Below are 23,216 nucleotides of genomic sequence, written 5' to 3'. Positions count from 1 at the left end.
GCGCTCTGCCAATGGGACAACCACCCGGCCGCTCTCTGGTCGGGCCAATCAGAAGGCCGGAAGGGGCGGGCGCTAAGATACGTGGCTCAACGCGCGCGGGGGGAGGAGAGGCTCGGGGTCAAGGAGCAAACCCGGCACAAGATGGCGGCGGTAGCGGCAGTGGCGGCGCGTAGGAGGCGGTGAGGAGCCCGGAACTCGGGGGCACGCCCGGGACGCCCCAGGCCCCCCAAACCCTATATCTCTCCTTCCTGTGTGTCCTCCTGAGACTCTGTTACCCCCTGGCCTCGTGAGCACCCTTTGTCCCTCTGGAGGTGGCCTCAGGCTCCCCCCGTTTCCTCGCGGTAGATCCGCGCGGCGTTGGGGGCCCTTGCTTCTGGGGCTCCCAGCTCCAGCCCGGCGGTTCAAGAAGGCCGCAACCGTTCGCTCTTCTTGGCCTTGGCCGCTCTCAGCCGCCCCCGCCCTTGGCGGCTCGCGGCGGTTAACGCTGCCGCCTCCTTCCTGCAGTGTGCGGGACCGTCCGGGCGGGGGACTAGACGCGGCCGGGCTTCTGGGAACGCAGTCCGCTGCCCTGCGGGCCTCTCACCCGGGAAGCACCGCGGCCTGCTGTCCCGCCTGCACTACTCTTCTTGCCCTACCCCCCCCCCCCCCAGAGTCCCGAACCCTGCCCTGCCCTTGTCTTCACGTGGACACTAATCCTGGCTTATTCGGTGTTCACGGTCGCTGGGCACGGCTGGGGCAGGATCCCGTTAAGTTCACGGTCTGCCTGGATGATGGTGCTCAAACACAACATGCAGTCGAATGTTTTGATCTGCGCTCTCGAGTTTCTATTACTGAAAAAAAAAAAAAAAACCGGTTCAAAACAATCACCAGCGCCACAAAGCGTTTACCTGGACGTAACGGATGTACTGGGGTGGGAGGCATGTACTGTCACCAGCAGTGAAAAAAATATTGGACTGTAAACTCAACTCTCTGGAAGCCTGTGATCTGCAACAATAAACGGGTGCACCTTACCCTGCGGCTCATTCCTGACTTTGGCTTGTGACCACCTCTTGCTCTGGGGCGTTCAAAGCGTCCCTGAGTTCCTAGCGCCTTCCAACAGGTCACATCTGAAAGATCTTTTAGAAATCCTATCCTCATTGGCATTTCTCCCAAGTCCATTGCATAGATGTGCAAATAGGACTCCAGAGGGTATTTAACTCACTGTACTTCTGATTACTGCTGCTTTGGGCAGGTGGACATGGGGCCAGTGGTGCAGGGTGCCTGCTGCAGTCACTCCTTACCACCTGGGTGGGCCACAAGCCTTGCTGTTGAGTTTTCTGGTAGCATTTTTTCTGCTTGTTTTGCTACTAATTATTCCTGTTTGGCCTATCAAAAGACAGTGCCTGGTGTTTTCCTCACTTTTCTGTGTGCCCTGGCTTGCTCTGCACATTCTTCTGTAACTGGAGGGCTTACTGTGTTCTGCCATCTCCTTTTTGGTGATTGTCTTACCTTTAGCTTTCAAGCAGATGCTGAGGCTAATGCTGGATACAATGTATATAGTCTTTAGTTACCTTGTTAGTTTGCAAAGTTTTAAGACTTAGAAGAAGAGAAGCCTGTGTTTGTTTTCTCTTCCTATTTGGGACACTTTCCTAAGAGTGTGCTCCTGGACAACCCACATCGGTCTCTGGGAAAGCATGTTTAAAATGCAGAGTCCCCCTGGGTTCGGGATTCTACATTTACTAAACACGGCAGCTAATTCTTAACAATGAAGTTTGAGAACCTCTGTTTAGGATTTACTCAGAATTGATGAATGTATCTTTCAGACGAACTTGAATTAGTCCCTTGTCTGTCATTTGATAGCACATTGGGGAAGTGACAGTTTGTGGTAACCTTGGGGTAATGGTCCTCAATGAGGCAGGCCCTGCTGGTAGGTAGTGTGCTGTATTGTATATCATGAAGTACGGGGGCCCCGGAGTCTGGCAGAGCTGAGTTCAATCCCAGTTTCACCCCTTATTGGCAGTTCAGTTTTGGATGGAATATTGAAGCTTTTATGCTTCAATTTTCCCATCTGGGAAAAACTCTAACCCTACATTCACCAAGAAAACAATAAAAGAAATGAAAAAGAGGTAGTGTGTATCAAGAAGTGGTTTTGAATGATGGTTGCCCATTAGAGGAGATTTTAAAAACTCTGATGCCAAGGCTCCACTTTGTACCGGTTCAATCAGAATCTGTGGGGGTGAGATTGGCACTTTTAAAAACTTCAGGCAGGCGTGCCTGGGTGGCTCAGTCAGTTCAGTGTCTGTCTTCTGCTCTGGTCATGATCCCAGGGTCCTGGGATTGAGCCCCACATGTGGTTCCCGGCTCAGCAGGGAGTCAGCTTCTCCCACTCCCTCTGCCTCTTCCCCTGGTCATTCTCTCATTCTCTCTCTCTCTGTATGTCTCTGTCTCAAATGAATAAATAAAATCTCAAAAAAACAAAAACAAAAACTTCAGGTGGAGTTTAAAACTGGGGATATAGGCAGTTAGCCTGGCCCCTGGGGGTATGTTAGGATTCAATACATGTGGCTGCTGTTAGTCTTTTCAGGCTTAGTTCATGGTAGTGGCGACTTACTTTGAAGATCTAGGAGTGGAGATCAGAGGATCAGGATGCCTAGGGTAGCTAGGGATGTTGGGACTCTAGGTATTGTGGCAGCAGTCCAGCTGAGGGTACATCTTTAATTTTTCCACTGTAGCTCATGTGGAAAGGCATGGCTTGCTTTGTTTCTCTGTTCCTCACATGGTGCCACCATTTCCCCTGGGACAGCTCCTTTCCTCTGAGAAGCTGATGTAACCAGAGTCAATACCAGGGCCTCTGAAGGCCAAAGATCCTTTGTATACTTCCTCTGCCTTTTGAAGGGAAGGTGTGAGTGAACCAACTCCTCAGGCCTGACACTTTACCCCATGTCCACTCTGCCTTCTCTTCTACTTAACCAGACTCTATCTTTCTCCCCTTTTAGGTTTGTGGTGGGAAGGGGCCTTTCCCTGTGAAGGTGGGGCCTTTTCTGACCTCTGCGCTGATTGTTTCCTCTTTGTTTTTTTTCCTCCTCAGGTCTGGGACAGGTTTGGTACTTGCTTGTTTAGGGGTCTGCCTGGGAGTTACCCTTGCTGTGGATAGAAGCAACTTTAAGACCTGTGAAGAGAGTTCCTTCTGCAAGTATGATATTTCTTGGAGAGTGGGATGGAAAATAGGGTACTGTGGGAGGTGCTGTGGCAGGTGGAGGGTAGCCTGGGGACACTGCAGGTGGTAGAGGGACCTAGGAACATTGGGGAACCTCCCCTCCTTCCCATTTCACTTGGCAGGAGGCAGCGAAGCATACGGCCAGGCCTCTCTCCATACCGAGCCTTGCTGGACTCTCTACAGCTTGGTCCTGATGCCCTCACAGTCCATCTGATCAACGAGGTCACCAAGGTCAGGGGAGAAAAGATGGGAGTCTGGTGGGGGTGGGGAAATGGCTAAGGGGTAATTCAGCAAAGGTGAACCTGTAGCCAACATCCTGTCCCAGCCATCTTGGGATTTTATGAGGAATTCAGATCTCGGGTCCCTTAGGTAAGCGGGTAGAAGGAGGAGACCCCTTAGGAGGGAGTGGGTTCAAAGGGCATTCCGTGGTGTAGCCCTCTCCCTTCTCCAGCTCCAAACCTCTGCCCCTGCAGGTAGTGCTGGTGCTGGAGCTCCAGGGGCTTCAAAAGAACATGACCCGCATCAGGATTGATGAACTGGAGCCCCGGCGGCCCCGATACCGGGTGCCAGATGTATTGGTGGCTGATCCCCCCACATCTCGGTAAATTTTTCCTGAGAAACCTGTCCATTTCCATGGTCCTTTTTTCTTCCCGATGAGCCTTTATTTGGCTGATTTTCCCCCCCACTTTGTGATAACAGCTGACTAGCATCTCGTCACTCTCCTAACCTTGCTCCATTTCTCCCTCTGTTTCATGCATTTTCCCTTCTGCCCTTTTTCTTCTTTCATTCTGCAAACAGATAGTGCTTCAGTTCTGTCCAGGCCTGTGCTAGGGGCTGGTGAAGCAAGAGTAAATAAACAAGGCCCCAGGTCTTGCCCTCCAGCATTAGTGCCTGTGTGGTTGGTTCCTCCCGTCCTTTCCCTTCCCCCTACTTTTCTTTTTTCCCTCAGATATTCGTGATATGATTACTCGAATTCTTGAGTCAGGACACAGTGTCATTATGAGTATTCCATGCATGGCTTGCTCTCTCTTTTTAAAGTTTTTTTTTTTTTTTTAGTAATCTCTACACCTGACGTGGGTCTCAAACCCCCAACCCCGAGGTCAAGAGTCACATGCTCTGCCGACTGAGCCAGCCCAGCGCCCCATGCATGGCTCTCTATTAAGTACTTAATTTAGAAAATGATATGATAAAACCTCTTCCCTGGATACCCTTTACCCAACCATACACTTCTTACCATCCTGGGGTCCTGACTGCCCTGAGAGGTGGTTGTTATTCTAAAGTTTATCATTCTCTTGTCTTGGTCTTACAGTTGTGTCATGTGTATGCATATAAGAACATAGACACACAAGCGTATTTGTGTTTGTGTGCCTGAGCCATAAACTGTGTAGGTGTGTTTGGTTTTGAGTGTTATAGGGCAAGTATCCTAGTGAATGTGGGCTTCTGGAATTTCCGTTTTTGACATAACTTTATGTAACTGTTGCATGTAGCTCTAGGAATTCATTTTTACTGATACATATATTCAAATGGTGCCCCATGGTGTTAGCGTTTTCTAAGTTGTGTTTATTTTTATTTCTTATAATTTTTAAAAAGATTTTATTTATTTATTTGACAGAGAGAGAGAGAGAACAAGCAGGGGGAGCTGGAGGCAGAGAGTGAGGGAGAAGCAGGCTCCCCGCTGAGCAGGGAGCCTGTTGCGGGGCTTGATCCCAGGATCCTGGGATCATGACCTAAGCTGAAGGCAGCCGCTTAACTGACTGAGCCACCCAGGCGCCCCTTTAAATTGTGTTTAAATAATTCTTTATTTCAAGTTCAGAGAAATATTTATATTTTTTTCTTAAAATCTTACCTTAAGGACGCCTGGCTGGCTCAGTCGGTAGAACATATGACTCTTGATTTCCGGGTTGTGGGTTTGAGCCCCATGTTGGATATACAGATTACTTAAAAGAAAAAAAAAGAATTAAAAAATCTTACTTTAAAATGTTACGTCATAACCCGTCTGGAGTTGATACTAGTGTCTGGCATGAGGTAGGAATTTGGTACCATTTCTTTCCTACTCAGGAAATCTGTTTTTCTGACTTCGCTATTGAATAGTCCTTTCCTCACCAAACTGCCTCTGTTACATTTTGAAGTTCTGAGTATGCTTGGGTCCACTGCCAGGCTCTTCTTTGGTTCCTTTGGTGAATCTGTCCACCCTGGCACTGTCCCCACACCGCCTATAGCTCTTAGCAGAACCCCCCCCCCCCCCCGCCCTGGGTTCTGAAGTGTCATCACTACTCTTGGCCCTTTGCACTTTTTTGTATCCCTTTCGATCTCTTTCCCAGGCTTTCTGTCTCTGGCCGTGATGACAACAGCGTGGAGCTCACTGTGGCTGAGGGACCCTATAAGATCATCTTGACAGCGCGGCCATTCCGCCTGGACCTGTTAGAGGACCGCAGTCTTCTGCTCAGTGTCAATGCGCGAGGACTCTTGGATTTTGAGCACCAGAGGGCCCCCAGGGTTCCGTGAGTACAGGGCTTGGGACCAGAGAGGACCTAGTGTGCAAGAGCCCAGGGGTGGGGTGGATTTGGGACTGGGTCCCTGGGAGGAGACAGGGTGGCAGGACCACCAGGTAGGGGCTGGGGCTGGGAGAAGCTGCTCTCAGGGAGGGTAGGAAGCAGACCCGGGTCTCGGTTTTCTCCGTTTCCTGTACAGACCAGGAGGCAAGTCACTTTTGTCCCTGAGCTGTACCCTGGGCACCTCCTCTGGGAGGCCTGCCTGGGTCTGCCTTTCCCTCTTCCCCTTCTCATACCATCACATTTCCCAGGTTTATTTTCTTCCTTTGTTTTTTTGTTTTGTTTTTGTTTTTTTTTTTTTTGTTTCTTTTCCGCCCCACCCCCCCATCTCTGGAAGTTTGTCGACTGAAACTCACTTTTATGTTTCTGTTTTTGTGTTGGTTTTGTGCCTCCTTTTCCCCTTCCCTACCCATCTCCTCCTGCCCCAGTTTCTCGGATAAAGTTAGTCTCACGCTCGGTAGCATTTGGGATAAGATCAAGAACCTTTTCTCTAGGTAAATCCATGGCCACTGGTACTGTATCTGTTCCTCTGCCCTTATCTGCCCTTCACTCTGGCCCCCAGGGGAAGGTGCCCCAGACCTTCCTATGCCCTGCCCTTCACTCACCCTTCTTTCCCCAGATATGTGGTATCTCGTCCCTGTTCCCTGTTCCCCTGGCTGGGAGCCCCCTGGGAGAAGGAAGATGAAATGCTGGAAGTCCTTAAGGAATGTAGGGAGCTTCTTGCTTTGCCAAGGGGTGGAGAGATACTGTCTAATGCTGGGGTTTCTGGCTCTCAGCGGGGGTGCACTGAGGCTGTAGGTGGAACTGCTTGCCAGCTGCCCTTGAAAGCATTCTTTGGCAGAACCTCTTGTTTGAATCCCTGCATATAGCTGTAAAGGCTTGGCCATGGTATGACCCACTTGCCTTTGTAAAACCCTGGTGTCAGGCCAAGAGGCTGAGGCCCAGTGAGAGTAGTTGGGGCCAGATTCTCTCGGAGACTGCAGAGCCAGCCCTGACTATCCCAGTCCAGGCACTTGAACCATCCTGCCTGTCTCCTCTGGAATGCAGGCAGAGGCTGGTGATTTAGTCCTCTGTGTGGAAGGCACCTCCTGGTAGCATTTAATCATTTCCCTTTCTCATTTCTCTCCCCGTCCTTTGCATATTGATCTGCTCACTGGGGTCCCTTGCCTAGCTTTAACATTCAGTCCCTTCCTCCAATGCCTTCGTTCCTTTGGACCCTTGGCTCTCTATTCCCTTACCCCTCCTTCCACTAGCCCCTCGTCCCTGCCCCCTCTGGATTGGAGCAGACAGCTCTCCTACCTTCCAGGCAAGGATCAAAAGACCCAGCTGAGGGCGGTGGGGCCCAGCCCGAGGAAGCACCTGGGGATGGTGACAAGGCAAGTTGGTGGGCTGGATGGGTGGCCACAGGGTTGTCTGGGAGGTTGGAGGGGAAAGGCCCACAGGAAACTTGAGCTCAGTCTCCCCATCGGGGATGGGATTTAGAAGAGGGTGGGGGAAGAGAGAGCTAGCGTGTGATTGGAGGTGGTCTGCTTTCCTCCTCACAGCCAGAGGAGACCCAGGGGAAGGCAGAGAAAGATGAGCCAGGAGCCTGGGAGGAGACATTCAAAACTCACTCTGACAGCAAGCCATATGGTGAGGGACTGGGAGAGCCTTGGGCAGGGACGCAGGGACTCCTTGTCAAACAGAAGCTCTGGAGCCCATCTTTTGCTTTCCTTCCAGGCCCCACGTCTGTGGGTTTGGACTTCTCTCTGCCAGGCATGGAGCATGTGTATGGGATCCCTGAACATGCAGACAACCTAAGGCTAAAGGTCACTGAGTGAGTCCCATGGTGACATCAAGAAGTGGGGGGAAAGAGGGGTCGGACGTTAGGGCTGTGGGGTGGTGTCCATGTAGTTTGGATACTCCAGACAAGTGTGGATCATTTCCTATGGCCAGATCACCTTTGGTGATCAGAGAATTCTCCTTTGAGGGGCGCCTGGTTGGCTCAGTCGGTTAAGCGTCTGCCTTCGGCTCAGGTCATGATCCCAGGGTCCCTGCATCAGGCTCCCTGCTCAGCGGGGAGTCTGCTGCTCCCTCTCCCTCTTACTTTGCCCCTGCCCCCTGCTTGTGCATGCTCTTTCTCTCATAAATAAATCTTAAAAAAAAAAAAAAAAATTCTCCTTTGAGAAAGGGCAGGGGGACCAGTTCTTATCACTCACCTGTATCTGGCGGGTGGAGGTCGTGGGTGCCACAGCCTAGGGCCAGTCTGTCTGTCTGCCTGCAGGGGTGGGGAGCCGTATCGCCTCTACAATTTGGATGTATTCCAGTACGAGCTGTACAACCCCATGGCCCTGTATGGGTCTGTGCCTGTGCTCCTGGCACACAGCCCTCATCGGGATCTGGGCATCTTCTGGCTCAATGCTGCAGAGACCTGGGTTGACATCTCTTCCAACACTGCAGGGAAGGTGAGCATGTAGGCATGGAGCAGTAAGAGAGTGCGTCTTCAGCCCTGAGACAAATGGGTGTGCTAGGGGCATTTATTTTGAGAGGCTGGTGAGAGGCTCACGGGGTGGGAGAAGGGGCCCTGAGCCTTGGGAGTGGAGCAGCATTTGCGTTCCCTGGTCATTCCCAGAAAACACACACTCATGGAGAAAAGTATTGCTCCTTCTGCATTTGTCAGTACCTTTGTTAGTGACCAGGTGTCACGTACTAGACAGTCTTGTAGGTGCTGGGGATACATCGCTGATTAAAGTAGGAAAGGTTCTCACTCTGAGGGTGGGAAACATGTTAACCAGGTAAGAAGGTGGGGTGAGTTCTACGTTGGTAAGTGTAGAAAGAAATGCAGTGGTCACGTGGTGAGGACGGAGATAGTGCTCTTGTAGATGGCAGGGTCCAGAAAAGCCTCACTGAGGAAGTGATGTCTAATCTCAGCCCAGACTGACTCCTGAGGACCCAGCTGTGTGAGGACTCAAGGGAACATGGCTGATTTGTGTGTGGGTCAGGGAAGAAGAGGGTGGGGGTCAGAACCATGTCTCTGGTCCCATCTGTAGACCCTGTTTGGGAAGATGCTAGACTACCTGCAAGGCTCCGGGGAGACCCCGCAGACAGATGTGCGCTGGATGTCAGAGAGCGGCATCATCGATGTCTTCCTGCTGCTCGGGCCCTCCGTCTCCGATGTGTTCCGGCAGTATGCCAGTCTCACAGGTACGTGCGTCCCCTCTCTGCCAGCCGGCGGCCTCCTCTGCGGGCCCTGTCTTCTTGAGAAGGGCGACTCAGCCTGCTTACTAGCCCAGTACCCTTTACGCTCTCCCTCTCTCTCTCACTTGTCGACAAGCCTCCCTCAATTTCTGAGTGCACCCCGTGGCCCCAAGTTGGGCCTGACCCCACTGTGACCCCCGTGCCTGCAGGGACCCAGGCATTGCCCCCGCTCTTCTCCCTCGGCTACCACCAGAGCCGCTGGAACTACCGGGACGAGGCTGATGTGCTGGAAGTCGATCAGGGCTTCGATGATCACAACCTGCCCTGCGATGTTATTTGGCTGGACATCGAGCATGCTGATGGCAAGCGGTACTTCACCTGGGACCCCAGCCGTTTCCCCCAGCCCCTTACCATGCTGGAACACTTGGCCTCCAAGCGGCGGAAGGTAAGAAGGCTGTGGCCGTGCTCAGTCTTCTCAGGCACAGCAGCCCTGGAGAGCTCTGAGCACCCCTGTTGCTTGCCTGCAGCTGGTGGCCATTGTGGACCCCCACATCAAGGTGGATTCCGGCTACCGCGTACATGAAGAATTGCAGAGCCGGGGTCTGTACGTTAAAACCCGGGATGGCTCTGACTACGAGGGCTGGTGCTGGCCAGGTAGGTGGGCCCAGAATTGAGGGAGAGGCTATTGTGAGACCAGGGAAGTTAGATGCTAGCCATTTTGCCCCTTGAAGGTTGACAGCCACCCTTAATTTGTCCTAGGCGCTGCTGGTTACCCTGACTTTACCAATCCCACGATGAGGGCCTGGTGGGCTAACATGTTCAGCTTTGACAACTACGAGGTACGGCAGCCCCTCCCCTACCTACATCTGTCTTTCCTGCCCTGCCTCCTTAAGTCCGTCATTCTCTGCTGGCTAGCCCTGCTGTGGTTGGTTGCCTGCGTTTTTTGTTTTTTTTTAAGATGTATTTATTTGAGAGAGAGAGAGAGAGTGTACGGCTGGGGGTGGGGGTGCTCAGATAGAAGGAGAGAAGCAGACTCCCTGCTGAGGGCAGAGCCTGAAACCGGGCTTGATCCCATCCTGAGATCATGACCTGAACGGATATCAAGAGTCGGTGCTTAACTGACTGAGCCACCCAGGCACCCTTGGCTGTCTGGATTGATTCGGAGGTCTTCGTGGTCCTCAGAGGACCCTGAGAAATGCTTTTTGGATTCCTAGGAGTTCTCTGCTCTCACAATTTGTCTTCTTCCTCCCCTCTGTCCTTCTGTCCCCACTTTCTACCTTGTGTTAGGGCTCAGCTCCCAACCTCTATGTCTGGAATGACATGAACGAACCATCTGTATTCAATGGTCCTGAGGTTACCATGCTCAAGGATGCCCAACATTATGGGGGCTGGGAGCACCGAGACGTGCATAACATCTATGGCTTCTACGTGGTAAGAGGCTGAGTGAGGAGAGCTGAGGGCTGGGGAACTTGCACATGACAGCAGGCTTTTGCTCCTCACTACCCCTCCTCTCCTGTCTCCTTCTAGCACATGGCAACGGCAGACGGGCTGGTGCTGCGTTCTGGGGGCCTAGAGCGCCCCTTTGTCCTGAGCAGGGCTTTCTTCGCTGGCTCCCAACGCTTTGGTAAGATTTGGAGACTAGAGCTGTGACAGAGTGTGTGAAGGCCAGATTGGAAGAGTGGTGCACCAAGGCCTGCTTCTCTGAGAAATCTGTCCACATGGCTGTCCTCTTGAGAGCAGCAGGCTGCAGTCCCTCCCCTCCCCATGCACCTGTGCACTTTTAAGGGGATCCGGGGAGGGGGAGTTCCAGTCCCCTTTCAAGTGCTGTCGTGAATTCTGTCATCTTGGGCAGGACCCTGGGGGCCTAGAACAGATGCGGCAGGTCGGAGGAGTTGGCTGTATGAAAAGTGGAGCCCCTTCACTGTTGGCAAGCTCCATCTCTCTCGTCTTCCTTAGGGGCTGTGTGGACGGGGGACAACACTGCTGAATGGGACCATTTGAAGATCTCTATCCCTATGTGTCTCAGCTTGGGGCTGGTGGGACTTTCCTTCTGTGGAGGTGAGAGGGGTAGGAATTGGGCATCTTGGTTTGGTGGGAGAGGAGCCAGGTAGAGGGCACAGGACCCAGGCACAAACAGAGAGCTGAGAGTCGAGGGTGGGGCCTGGGGGAGCTCATAGGTAGCAGCCCTCTTTTCACCCTGTTTTCCAACCTCTTTTCTCCCTCCCCTCCCCCAGCGGATGTGGGCGGTTTCTTCAAAAATCCAGAGCCAGAGCTGCTTGTGCGCTGGTACCAGATGGGTGCCTACCAGCCATTCTTCCGGGCACATGCACACTTGGACACTGGGCGGCGAGAGCCCTGGCTCTTACCAGCTCAGTACCATGACATCATCCGAGATGCCTTGGGCCAGCGATACTCCTTGCTGCCCTTCTGGTACACCCTCTTCTATCAGGCCCATCGTGAAGGCATTCCTGTCATGAGGTGAGGCATTTGGCTGGGTCTGTGTAGAGTGGGCTGAGGTGGCTGAGGGACAGTGGGGACTGGGCTCCATCTCTGAGCCTCTTCCGCCACTCACAAGGCCTTGTAAAGGAGCGAAATTCTGGTTTCAAGGTCAAGAGTAAGAAGAGACATGGGGATGAGTAGCAATAAACATTGCCGCCAGGCATTGTTCATCACTATCCCCAGAGCCAGAAACAGGACAGACAAGTATCCTTCCATCCTGGGGAGTAAGACAGACAGACATGTACACAGATATGCAAATAAGAAAGTTGCCGGGGCGCCTGGGTGGCACAGCGGTTAAGCGTCTGCCTTCGGCTCAGGGCATGATCCCGGCGTTCTGGGATCGAGCCCCACATCAGGCTTCTCCGCTGGGAGCCTGCTTCTTCCTCTCCCACTCCCCCTGCTTGTGTTCTGTCTCTCGCTGGCTGTCTCTCTCTCTGTCGAATAAATAAATAAAATCTTAAAAAAAAAAAAAATAAGAAAGTTGCCAACAGTGATAAGCTCTTTGAATAGGGTAATGGAATTTGGTTCTACAAATGGCCTTTTAGTTTTTATTTTTTAAAGATTTTATTTATTTATTTATTTGACAGAGACAGCCAGAGAGGGAACACAAGCAAGGGGAGTGTGAGAGGGAGAAGCAGGCTTCCCACCCAGCAGGGAGCCCGATGCGGTGCTCGTTCCCAGGACCCTGGGATCATGACCTGAGCCGAAGGCAGACACTTAACAGCTGAACTACCCAGGTGCTTACAAATGGCCTTTTTAAGAAGAAGGACATGGGAGCGGCACCTGGGTGGCTCATCTGGTTAAGCGTCCGACTCTTGATCTCATGAGTTCAAGCCCCACGTTAGGCTCCACGCTGGGTGTAGGGCCTACCTAAAAGGAGAAGGGCATGTGAGATGAGGCCTGACTAATGAGGAAGATGGACTTTTGTGATCTGGAGGAAGAACGTTCCCAGCACAGGAAACTGCAGGTGCAGACATTCTAAAGTGGAAATGAGTTTGTTGTGTTCCAGGGATAGAAAGGACCGGTGTGTCTCAGGGTAAGGAACCAGAGGGAGAGGTAGGACATGACATAGGAGAGGAAAATTTGATCTGTTCCAGGATGATGAAATTGCCACTGGCAAGTTGCCATGTGGACTAGTTTCAGGAGGGGGCGGGGGAGGAGGCAGCATGGAGGTGGGTTAGGAAGTTCAATGGCTAGACCAGGGGTAGGTTGCATAGCTGAGGCCTCCAGTGCCTTTGGTCCGTCTGGCTACAAGCTCCTGGCTTGTACTCCTGTGCTGTTCTTATCTCCGGTTCCTGGGGTAGCATCTCGGACCTCTGCCAAGATAGCAGGTGTCTTCCCTTCTCATCTTGCTTCCTTCCTAGGCCCCTGTGGGTGCATTATCCTCAGGATGTGACCACCTTCAGTATAGATGATCAGTTCCTGCTTGGTGAGAAATGGAGGGGACCGTTGATGGTGGGTTGGGATAGGGCTGAGAAGAAGTAAGCACCCGTGGGAGAGATGTCTGTGGATGCCCAGGGAGGGAGGAGTGAGTGAGGCCGGTGGCGCAAGGCGTTTTGGTGTTCCCTGCCTGGAAACTGGTCCCCTCAGTTCACAGCTGATTCTGGTGTGTTTTAGGGGATGCATTATTGGTTCACCCTGTATCAGACTCCGGGGCTCATGGCGTGCAGGTCTATCTGCCTGGCCAAGGGGAGGTGAGTTAAGGAAGAAAGGGCGTGGTGGGGAAAGGTGGTGAAGGCCAAAGAGGGTAAATAGGACGGGGGCCTGTGCAGTGACCCATGTCTTCTGCCACCCACAGGTGTGGTATGACATTCAGAGCTACCAGAAGCATTATGGTCCCCAGACCCTGTACCTGCCTGTAACCCTAAGCAGTGTGAGTATGCCTGGCCCAGCTGCCAGCTCCATCCGCCTGTCAGTTTCCAGAAGGCGAGAGTGTGTACTTTGGGGTCCAGTACCTAAGTGGGCACAGACGGACAAGAGCAGAAGACACTGCCGGGCCCAAGATCGGACAGTGGGGCAGCTTCATCCCCTGCTCTTGCCCTAGATCCCGGTGTTCCAGCGTGGAGGGACAATTATCCCTCGGTGGATGCGAGTGCGGCGCTCTTCTGACTGTATGAAGGATGACCCCATCACTCTCTTCGTCGCTCTCAGTCCCCAGGTGAGCATGTGGGCAGGGAGCCCCCTCAACCCTCTGCCGCCCTTCCCTGGAATCAGTCCCCGGGGGAGTGCCCCCCACTCCCTCTTGGGCTCAGGCTCTCGCCTATCCCACTTCCTGCTCAGGGTACGGCCCAAGGAGAGCTCTTTCTAGATGATGGGCACACATTCAACTATGAGACTCGCCATGAGTTCCTGCTGCGTCGGTTCTCATTCTCCGGCAACAGCCTTGTCTCCAGGTAATGAAGTGCTCACTCATCCTTGGTAGCCTCGGGGGATGTGCACTGTGTTCTATTCTTGCGAATGACCTTGCTCTGGGTCTCCTCCTTCCTTCTGCTGGGACATCTTTCTCCCTGACGGCCATCTGTTTTTGTTCTCTCTAGCTCAGCAGACCCCAAAGGCCACTTTGAGACACCAATCTGGATTGAGCGGGTGGTGATAATAGGGGCTGGAAAGCCAGCATCCGTGGTACTCCAGACAAAAGGTGAAGAGTGAGACCGGCCCCCAGGGTGGGAAAAGAGGGAAAAGAGGGGCAGCTGGGGACACCTTGTCTGTAGGAAGGTAGTTGCTGTGCCATAGCCGATTGCTATGACCGTGGAACGCTTTCTTTTTTCTCCACCAGGATCTCCTGAAAGCCGCCTCTCCTTCCAGCATGACCCTGAGACCTCTGTGTTGATTCTGCGCAAGCCTGGTGTCAATGTGGCATCCGACTGGAGTATTCACCTGCGATAACGCAAGGGATGTTGGGGGGTGGGAGGGGCGCAGTGGTGACGAGAGTTCCTCTTCCTTCTGCCTTGGAGTTTGACCCTCCCCAGACTTCACCTTTCTTATCTGAAAACTCAGATTCTGCCAACATCTGGGCAGGATGAGAAGCTGTCCCTGGGCTCTGAATTCCTCCTGTGACCTGACCTCTGACACCAAGTCTCCCATCACCCCCCAACACTCTGTTGCTCTAACGGGAGCACATTCACCTGTGAAGACCGGGGGACCATGAGGCCCTTGCTTTCCCTTCTTTTTCCTTTCTTTTGGGGGCCCTGAATCTCCTCTGTACCCTCTTAATTCATACCTCTTGTGTGTTGATGCCATTTCTTGGAATAAGATGAGGGCAGTGAGCTTTAGGGCTCCTTTTCTCCTTCCCATTCCCTCCCCACTAAACTGCTCTCCCTCCTTTTATTTCTTTCTCCCGATTCTTCTCTGTCAGCCCTCCCCTTTTTATGCCCCACTGATACACTGGGACCACCCCTTACATGATAAGGGGTGAATGGATCAAAGGAGTGAGGTTGCTGGAGAACATCCTCTTCCCTGTCGCCCCAACCTTTCCTCTCCCTGATTGCTTCTAGAGCTGCTGCAGTTCTGACGGGGCAGTTCTATCTCCCCTGTCCCTTGGGGGAAAGAAGTTTCCACTCTTCCTTAAGAGGGGATGGGCATTCAGCTTCTTTTGCCCCCTTTTTGTGCCCTTGGGGGGCATTCAAGATGGAGAAATCAGTTGTGGTTTCATTGAATCACGGTCACCTGTATTTATTGCTAGGAGAAGGCTGAGGGTGGGGAGATGATCATGTGTGCCCAGGGTTGGCCCGAAGCCCTGGGTGGGGGGTGGGGGAGGACTAACTGGGGACAAGGGGGAATATTTGTGGCAATTTTTTTTACTTCCTCTTGGCCCCCAGCTGCGACAGGTTTTGATAAAAGGAGAAACAATAAAGAGATAAACCATAAATAACTGTTGGTGTCCGGATTCTAGTTCTGCCCTGAACCATAGACCCTTAGAAGCCTAAGGCCCTGACATTTTCATCTAACTTCAGCATAAGCCTCTTCAGTTCAGCAAAACAAATGAGCGTAAGTCTTCTTCAACTTGCTAGATGCCAATATTTTCATAGGGGAGCCCAGCAAGGTCATCAGATTTTAGTAGGCCTCCTTAATAGTGGGGTCCTTCTTGAGTAGAAACAGCTTTACAGTCATATTCTCATGCAAAAGGCTGCTTCTCCTTAGCGTCACTTTTTAAAACTCCCCATTGATTCGGTGGCAGGAAATAGATTTCCATTTTGGAGACTACAAGTTTTAGAGAAACAAGAGGGTGGTTTTTTAGGGAAAATGATTGCTCAGAAAGGCTTGTGCCTATGAGTAGTTAGGGGATGTGTTCATGTAATTCTCAGCTCAAGTATTCCCAGTTTCCTGGGAGGTAGCCCACTGCCTTGGCTCCCCACTCCCTATACCCTCCCTACACCGCGACCCCTGTTGTCCTACGGTTAAGAAACGTGGATCAGAGGAAACGGTAAGATTTTGGAGACAGGTATCTAGAAGGGACATAGAAAACTGCATAGTGGCAGTTTCGTAGTTTTTGTCAACCTTGGTTACTTGTCCGTAAAATGGGGGCAATGCCATCTGTCTCAGGATTAGAGTGAGAAATGCAATGCGTGAGACACCCAGAGCACAGGCCTGGCACGTGAGAAGTCTTAGCTTTCATTCATTCGAGTAACAAGCATTTGTAGAACTGTTAGGGTGCTGTGGCTGATAAATGAATGAAAATAAGGAGGAAATCTGGGCACACGGACTGTAGTTAAAGGGGACGATCTCAAAGTCGCTCCCACCAGGCTTCTGACTGCCCGCCACGCGAGCTCCGCACGGCGGATGTGACGTCACCCACTCCCGTGGTTCCCAGAACCAGGCGGTGGGACCGGAAGTTAACCCGAGGAGCGGGGTGCAGACTGACCGGAAGTGGGCCCGGGCGGGCGCCGCGGGCCCCAGCTCGCGGGAGCCGGGGGAGAGGAGCGTGAGGAAGGCGGGACACGGGGCGGGGCCGCTGCAGGGGCGGGGTCTGCAGGCTGGCGGGTGGGGGGCGGGGACCCCCTCGCCCCCCCCGGACCCCGCCTGCCCGGGCGCCGGCGGCGGCACGGCCATGAAGCTGAAGCTGAAGAACGTGTTTCTCGCCTACTTCCTGGTGTCGATCGCCGGCCTCCTCTACGCGCTGGTGCAGCTCGGTGAGCGGAGCGGGGCGGGGCGGGGGTGCGGCGGGCCCGCCCGAGGGCGCCCGCCGCGGTGCATCCCGCCCTGGGGAGGAACCCCCGCGCAGACACCATTCAGCCGGCGCGGCTCTCCGAGAGCCCTCTGCGGCTGCCGGCGCACTCCCCTCGCTAGGACGCACCGCGGCTTCTCGCCGCACGTCGGATGAAATGCAGACTCCTTCCCCGAGTCCTCAAGGCCCCGCATGATCCTGTGGCCGTCAGCCTTTCCAACCCCATTCCCTTTCGCACTTGCTCGCCCTGCTCCGGCCGCACTGGCTGCATGACAGTTTCTCAAAAAGCCCACGCTTATTGCTCTCTCAAGCTCTTAACCTGTTCCTTCTGGCTGCGGTGCTTTTCTCCCTGCTCTTCCCTGGCCGCCGCTTTCTCATCCTTCAGGTCTCAGCTCAGATGTCACCGCCTCAGAGAGGCCTTCCCTGACCACCTTAGCTATAGCGCGCCTCTCCTTTCTCTGGATTCTCGTTTATTCTTTATCTTACGTGTTTCCTTCGTGGCCCTTATCACAATTCGTAGTGATTTTTACTGATTTGTTTCTTTGCCCCGTGTCGGCCTCCTCCACTAAACTGAAAGCTCCATGAAGGCAGGGACCATGCCGGTTTTGCTCCCTGCTGCATCCCCAGCACCTAAGGCTGTGCCTCCCACGAGGAGCATTCAATAAATACTTATCCAATAACGGAATCAATGAATTTTATGAGTCTTTGGTCACACAGCCAAGGGAACAGATGGAACGTTGCCTCTTGCACAGAGAGACAGGCCTGAGGGCTTGACCCTCAGGTATTTAAAAGACTGCCCTGTTTCAGGAGATGGAGTTGTTCTTTATAGCTCCAGAAGGCAACGTTAGGATCAGCAGCTAGAAGGGATGGAAGCAGATGATCAGCTCAGTATCCGAATGAAAGCTGTAACAGATGGAATGGATTGCAGTTGGAGGGGGCTGCTGATGGAGGCCATGAGCCCCCCACCCCCACCCCAACGAGGGGTGTGGAAGAGGCTGTCGGGGAAATTGTCAGGAGATTCCTGCACTGGCTGGGAGTTGAACAAGAAGGTTATGCCCCTTTGGGATGCTCACTGTGCTGTGGTTCTCTGCCCCCCCTCCCTGCTTCCTGGGACCAGGTCAGCCATGTGACTGCCTCCCTCCCCTGCGCGCAGCAGCGGAGCAGCTTCGCCAGAAGGATCTGAGGATCTCCCAGCTGCAAGCCGATCTCCGCCGCCCGCCCCCCGCCCCGGCCCAGCCCCCTGAACCTGAGGCCCTGCCTACTATCTATGTTGTTACCCCCACCTATGCCAGGTATGGGCGCTGGTGTATCCCAGAGGCCTGCATAGGCCAGGAGGTTGGGGTCGATGATGAGTCTGGGGGGCACTGGGCCAGGCATGTTTCTCAAACTAGGGCATGCCAAATAACAGGACAAATGAACCACATCTTTCCTCAAAGATTTGTGGGAAAAGGGTTGTTTTTCTAGTGAAATAGACAGGGGTATACTGTGAAACAGAATACACAGTTCCTAACAAATTTTAAGGTAGAACTATAAAGTTTCAAAGAAATGTTGAGCTTGCCCATGAATTCACTCTCTCTCTCAGGGATCCTTTGGTGAGAAAGTTTGAGGATCCCTGACTAAATTGAAGTAGGAAAGGGCTTGGCCTTAAAGTCATACTAGGGTCTAGAAATAGTTATACCAGCTATGATTTACAGTGTGTTTACTCTCTACCCGGAACTGTGCTAAGTAAGGGCTTTACTTTTTTTTTTTTTTTTTTTTTTTAATTCAAGTATAGCTTTCTTTTGGTACAAACCAACTGGGGAACGTGGTTTTGGATCTATAGCTAAAGAGCCTGCCAACACCTCCCTGGAATCAGGTGGCTGACCCACGTAGGCACAGGCCCCTCTAGACCCTGTCCCCTTTCACACACACAGCACCAACCCTGGGGCAGACAGACCAATCTGAAAGATAAAGAAGCCTAGAAGAGACTGGGCCACACCTTCCCAGTTTCTTGTCTAAAACTCAGGTAAATCCTCCCTGGAGAGGAGTGAGGCAAAGGGCTCCTCTAAATCTCTACCTGAAAACCCAGGAAGAGGACCTGGCCCTCCTGATATTTTAGAAAGTCATTATAATTCAATCTTTAAGACAACATTGTTGTAAAGTATGGTTATTCTCATTTTCATAGCCAAGGAAACTGAGGCTTCGGGAGATCTGACCCATTTCCTCCAGGGTCTCACCTACTAAGTTACAGAGCTGGCATTCGAACCCAGATCTGTCTGATTCCAAAGCCTGTACCCTTCACTTGTAGTCTCCCACAGCTAGAGCCCTGAGCCCGCCAGACACGGGCTGCAGGAACAGGGAAGGCGAGCGCAGTGTGCAGTTGATAGGTAAGACAGGGAGGTTGGGTATTGGTTGGGGAAAGACCATGGGGGATACTGGAAGGGGCCCCGGAGAAGCTGTGTATACGGGCCAGAGCGAGCAGATGGTGGCGACCCCTCGCTCTCCTCTGCATCTTTCCCACTGCAGGCTAGTGCAGAAAGCGGAGCTGGTGCGGCTGTCCCAGACGCTGAGCCTGGTGCCCCGGCTGCACTGGCTGCTGGTGGAGGATGCCGAGGGCCCCACCCCATTGGTCTCCGGGCTGCTGGCTGCCTCGGGCCTCCTCTTCACACACCTGGCGGTCCTCACCCCCAAGGCCCAGCGGCTCAGGGAGGGTGAGCCCGGCTGGGTTCGGCCCCGCGGTGTAGAGCAACGGAACAGGGCCCTGGACTGGCTCCGGAGCGGAGGGGGCGCTGTCGGGGGAGAGAAGGACCCCCCTCCAGCCGGCACCCGGGGAGTCGTGTACTTTGCAGATGATGACAACACCTACAGCCGGGAACTCTTTGAGGAGGTGAGCCCTGGGGTGAGGATGGGGAAAGAGGCAGGTGGAGCCAGCCTGACCTGTTGTCTTGGTTATCGGTGTGAGGAGGGGGAGCAGTGGGGCAGAGTGACCCCAGTGGCCCTTCCTGCTGCTCCCTTGCCCCTGGGCCACGCCCTGTCTGTTTCTTCTGTCCTCTCTTAGATGCGCTGGACCCGTGGTGTCTCCGTGTGGCCTGTGGGGCTCGTGGGCGGCCTGCGATTCGAGGGCCCTCGGGTACAGGATGGCCGGGTTGTGGGCTTCCACACGGCATGGGAGCCCAACAGGCCCTTCCCAGTGGATATGGCAGGCTTTGCTGTGGCCCTGCCCTTGCTGTTGGCTAAGCCCAGTGCCCAGTTTGATGCTGCTGCTCCCCGGGGCCACCTGGAGAGCAGTCTCCTGAGCCACCTCGTGGATCCCAAGGACCTGGAGCCGCGGGCAGCTAACTGCACTCGGGTAAGGAGCTGGAGGTGGGCGGAAACCTGGCTCTGGGATATGGAAGGGTGATGGGGGAAGTGGAGTAAGGCCTTGGGGAAGAGGATCAAAGGATGGGCGTTTGAACCAGGAGGGACCCTCCAGAGCTCGGACTCAACCTTGCTTACTCTGCTGCAGGGGAAGCTGGGAGCCAGGCAAGGAAAGTGGTCTCCTGAGCACCCACGTAGCACAGAGGGGGTAAGGGGATAAGGCCCCATTCTAGAGGCACTAAAGGCCCCTGCCGTTCACACTTCGCAGTCAACGCTGTGTGTGCGGATGGGGTGAGGGGTTCCGTCCTGTGCCGAGGCCCCGAGGCCCCATGCTGGCGGCCGGCTCTAACCGGAGCGCTCCCGGGACAGGTTCTAGTGTGGCACACACGGACAGAGAAGCCCAAGATGAAGCAGGAAGAGCAGTTACAGCGGCAGGGCCGAGGCTCAGACCCGGCTGTTGAGGTGTGACGACAGCCCCACCCTGACTACCACCTCGTCGGGCACGAACCTGGGGGACTGGGCCCCTGGCCTGCCCAGGATGCAGTTTTCCATATCCTGACCCCTCAGAGCCAGGGGCGGCCCCTCTGCCCCCTCAGCCCCAGGGCCTGGCCCAGCTGCTTCTCCCCTCCCCCAGCCTGCCATGTGGCACTGCCCACAGGCTGGGGACAAGCGGCCCTTGTGTTGAGCCAGGTCAGCTCCGTCTGGGGCGGAGCAGAAGGACAGACACTCAGGAGGGAGGGCTGCTGAGCAACTTCGTAACTTATTGGGGCTGGGCATGCACTGGGGGGCTGGAGGAGCTGGGCTGGACCCTCCCCACCTGAGCATGCTGACCCCCCTCCTACCTCCAGAATAAAAGATCTCAAGCTGGAAGGGGCCTCTGGTTTCCTTCATTGTGCACGTCTGGTTCTTGCATTTGGTCCTTACCAGAGTCAACATCTAGGTGTCCTGGCTTCTCTAGCAGACAGAAATCAGTTCTCCCAGAGCCCCCCCCCCCCCCCCGCCCAGCCCCCTTGAAGAGGAAGATCAGTGGCTTCAGTCCAAAAGCTTTATTGAGTCTGTGTGCCAGGAGCAGTCTCCAGTCCTTCCCCCGTCACCTTCCCATCACCCTGGGTGCCTTGTGTTCCCTGGCGGCTCTTGGCCACAGGGGCTAGGCCCTGGACACCTAGTTTTGTGCCGTCCCCAGTCTAGCTCCGTGACTATCCTTAACCCCTCCTCTAATCCCAGGGACCCCCCCTCCCCCACCTGGAGCCTTGGTAAGGAGTCGGGAGGTTTTCAGTCCTGTCCATCCCTCCCCTTCCCCCCTCCCAATCCCCCAAGTTTCAGGCCACTAGGCCTCAGGTAGACCCTCCTTAGGAGGTGCCTCTTCTGGGGGGGCCTCCTCAGGTGCCGGCCTGTGAGCCACCCCTCCCTGTCGCCACGCTGTTTTCAGCATGTCCTTCAGCCCACTGGGAAAGAGGTAGCCCTGGGTCTCTCCCTCCCCGTCGATAACTCCTCCGAGCCCCTCCAGTGCCGTCTGCAGGTACCGCAGGCCCACGAGCGCCAGAATCTGTGGGGAAGGCGAGGGGAAAGAGGTCTGTGAGGGTCGACAGCTCCGGAGCCAGGGCTGGAGGCAGGGAGGGGGCCCAGATGGAGGGAGTCCTCCGACGCTTGCCGACTCACCTGCAGCAGGAAGGTGACAGCCAGCGCGCCGCCCAGCGTGCCCGCCAAGCCCTGCAGGTGCCCCAGCAGCACCCCGTGGCATCCGTGGGCCCAGAGGTTTAGGTTGGGCTGACGGGGATCGAAGAGAGGGTGGGCATGGGGCTCTGAGAGCCGGCTTTGCAGGCAAGGTCTGGGCGAGTGGGGGTTGCAGCAGGAGAAGGGGACACCATCAATCAGATACAGGCCTTCCACGTTGCTCTGGAGGCGGCTGCGAAGAGAGGGGCAGGGGTGTTAGGATGTCTGGAAATAGAGGCCTGGGGGAGAAGCTACGGGGCGCGGGATTTGAGAAGAGAAACATGGAAGACCTTTGCTGACCGGTTTACCCCGTGCGAGGCATGCATAATTCATTTATCTTCACAATAAGTCTGCAAGATAGGTCCTATATCGCCATTCACAGAGGAGGAAACGGGCCCAGAGCAGTTTGGTAACACGCCCTAGGTCACACACCTAATAAATGGCAGATCTGTAACCAATTCCCTCAATCACTAGACTCTATTTATTGCCTGTGGGGCGAGGTGGGTTTCAAGGGGGGAGGAGGCAAAGGAGGGGAAGGAGGCTGGGAGGAGTGAGGGGAGGGGAGAAATAAAACACTCACTCAAGGACATCCTGGTCATTGGGATCCAAGTAACGGCTGCTGACCCACTGGATCCCAAACCAATCCTTGTACCCGTGGCGCCCGCAGCAGTGGTGTCTCAGCTGGAGCTCATCCAACAGCCGTTTGGCATGACAGTGTCCGGGCACCTCTGTGTCTTTGTAGTGAGCCAAGGCAGTCCCCAGGCCCTCCTCCAGCCCGGTGTCCAGACTCCCAGGTAAAGCCAGGGCTAGCGCCAAGGCGAGGACTAGAAGACCCCCGCCCCCAGCAGCGCCTACCACCAGCAGTGGGCCCAGGACCTTTCGCCAGGGAGGGTACTGAGCCGCATCCAGGCTGGCCCTGCTGGCTCCCGCACCCACCAGTCCTGTGCCCAGAGCCACCGCACCGGCCGCCAGGGCAACCTGGGGCAGGGCAGCAAATGGGCAGGAGGGAGCCAAGAAGGTGCCGAGCTGCCACAGCTGGGCCAGGAGGTGCCCGCTACAGAGGAGGGCGAGGCCACCGGCCAGCGCCAGCAGCCAGGAGAGGAGCCAGAGCCCCTGTGCCAGACGGATGCGGGGCTGGAGGGGCAGCACCAGGGGCAACACCGGCGCCATCTCCCATCTCTGCCCAAGGGAAAGCAAGAGCTGTCAGGGACGACGGTTGGCGGGGGCAGGATGCTGAGTCAGCCCATCCCGGCTTGAGCTGGGCTAATGCCACCCTGACCCCAATACCCTGGGAATCCGCCCCCCTCCCCCCTCCCCAGCCTTAATAACCCCCTGCCTTGGCCACTGCCAGCCCCAATTCGAGGTGCCTTGGCCTTGCCCCTTAGGAAAAGCCCCGCCCCCGGGCAAAGGACCCATTTCGTGACCCCGCCCCTGCCCCCTCGCGGAAGTGGGGAGGGGTCGGTCGGCTCTGCCCCCAGGGGCTAGGGGCTGGGGCAAGGAGTCCAGAGAGGACCCCAGGGAGCCCGGGGGCGGGGATCCCGGAAGAGCCTGGGGGGCGGAGGCCCGGAGGGGGCCCGGG

At 54.8% G+C, this 23,216-nt stretch overlaps 3 protein-coding genes across 4 annotated transcripts; 2 read left to right on the top strand and 1 right to left on the bottom strand.

The window, feature by feature from the left end:
- The first annotated feature begins 86 nt into the window (after nt 1–86).
- Nucleotides 87–15,295, top strand: GANAB (glucosidase II alpha subunit). 2 transcript variants are annotated; one of them, XM_045793770.2, is made up of 25 exons: nt 87–179; nt 3,068–3,172; nt 3,319–3,427; nt 3,670–3,797; nt 5,518–5,697; nt 6,177–6,242; nt 7,055–7,124; nt 7,293–7,380; nt 7,468–7,564; nt 8,012–8,192; nt 8,778–8,931; nt 9,135–9,370; nt 9,453–9,579; nt 9,685–9,764; nt 10,213–10,356; nt 10,453–10,549; nt 10,882–10,983; nt 11,160–11,403; nt 12,789–12,853; nt 13,042–13,118; nt 13,223–13,297; nt 13,469–13,582; nt 13,705–13,817; nt 13,962–14,062; nt 14,201–15,295. In XM_045793770.2, exons 1-25 carry the CDS (start codon nt 142–144, stop codon nt 14,308–14,310), a joined length of 2,901 nt encoding a protein of 966 aa, XP_045649726.2. In that variant the 5' UTR covers nt 87–141; the 3' UTR covers nt 14,311–15,295. The 2 variants fall into 2 exon arrangements, with proteins under 2 accessions (XP_045649726.2, XP_087711081.1); XM_087854955.1 differs by lacking the exon at nt 6,177–6,242.
- Nucleotides 15,296–16,282: 987 nt separating this feature from the next.
- On the top strand, nt 16,283–20,809 carry B3GAT3 (beta-1,3-glucuronyltransferase 3). The gene is made up of 5 exons (XM_045793771.2): nt 16,283–16,553; nt 17,706–17,880; nt 19,094–19,454; nt 19,626–19,916; nt 20,294–20,809. The coding sequence occupies exons 1-5, from the start codon at nt 16,472–16,474 to the stop codon at nt 20,390–20,392; spliced, it is 1,008 nt and encodes a 335-aa protein (XP_045649727.2). The 5' UTR covers nt 16,283–16,471; the 3' UTR covers nt 20,393–20,809.
- Nucleotides 20,810–20,955: 146 nt separating this feature from the next.
- On the bottom strand, nt 20,956–23,103 carry ROM1 (retinal outer segment membrane protein 1). Its single transcript, XM_045793775.2, has 3 exons — nt 22,218–23,103; nt 21,584–21,830; nt 20,956–21,470 (listed from the first exon to the last, which is right to left on the bottom strand). The coding sequence occupies exons 1-3, from the start codon at nt 22,805–22,807 to the stop codon at nt 21,252–21,254; spliced, it is 1,056 nt and encodes a 351-aa protein (XP_045649731.1). The 5' UTR covers nt 22,808–23,103; the 3' UTR covers nt 20,956–21,251.
- Nucleotides 23,104–23,216: the final 113 nt, after the last annotated feature.

The sequence above is a fragment of the Ursus americanus genome, chromosome 24 (genome assembly GCF_024610735.1).
Source record: "Ursus americanus isolate L20-20 chromosome 24, mUrsAme1.1.p, whole genome shotgun sequence".
Classification (NCBI taxonomy): Eukaryota; Metazoa; Chordata; class Mammalia; order Carnivora; family Ursidae; genus Ursus; species Ursus americanus.
Note: the sequence above shows the minus strand (reverse complement) of the source record. Positions and strands in the feature narration are given on the sequence as shown.

Excerpts from the sequence above, each read along its gene's own strand:
- GANAB (XM_045793770.2), top strand. The coding sequence starts at position 142 with ATGGCGGCGGTAGCGGCAGTGGCGGCGCGTAGGAGGCG. Across the intron at positions 9,371-9,452 it reads TGGCCTCCAAGCGGCGGAAG|CTGGTGGCCATTGTGGACCC; the intron begins GTAAGAAGGCTG and ends GCTTGCCTGCAG. Across the intron at positions 10,550-10,881 it reads CGCTGGCTCCCAACGCTTTG|GGGCTGTGTGGACGGGGGAC; the intron begins GTAAGATTTGGA and ends CGTCTTCCTTAG.
- ROM1 (XM_045793775.2), bottom strand. The coding sequence starts at position 22,807 with ATGGCGCCGGTGTTGCCCCTGGTGCTGCCCCTCCAGCCCCGCATCCGT. Across the intron at positions 21,831-22,217 it reads AATGACCAGGATGTCCTTGA|CCGCCTCCAGAGCAACGTGG; the intron begins GTGAGTGTTTTA and ends CTCTCTTCGCAG. Across the intron at positions 21,471-21,583 it reads CTGTCACCTTCCTGCTGCAG|ATTCTGGCGCTCGTGGGCCT; the intron begins GTGAGTCGGCAA and ends CCTTCCCCACAG.
- B3GAT3 (XM_045793771.2), top strand. The coding sequence starts at position 16,472 with ATGAAGCTGAAGCTGAAGAACGTGTTTCTCGCCTACTTCCTGGTGTCG. Across the intron at positions 17,881-19,093 it reads GTTACCCCCACCTATGCCAG|GCTAGTGCAGAAAGCGGAGC; the intron begins GTATGGGCGCTG and ends TTCCCACTGCAG. Across the intron at positions 19,455-19,625 it reads GCCGGGAACTCTTTGAGGAG|ATGCGCTGGACCCGTGGTGT; the intron begins GTGAGCCCTGGG and ends GTCCTCTCTTAG.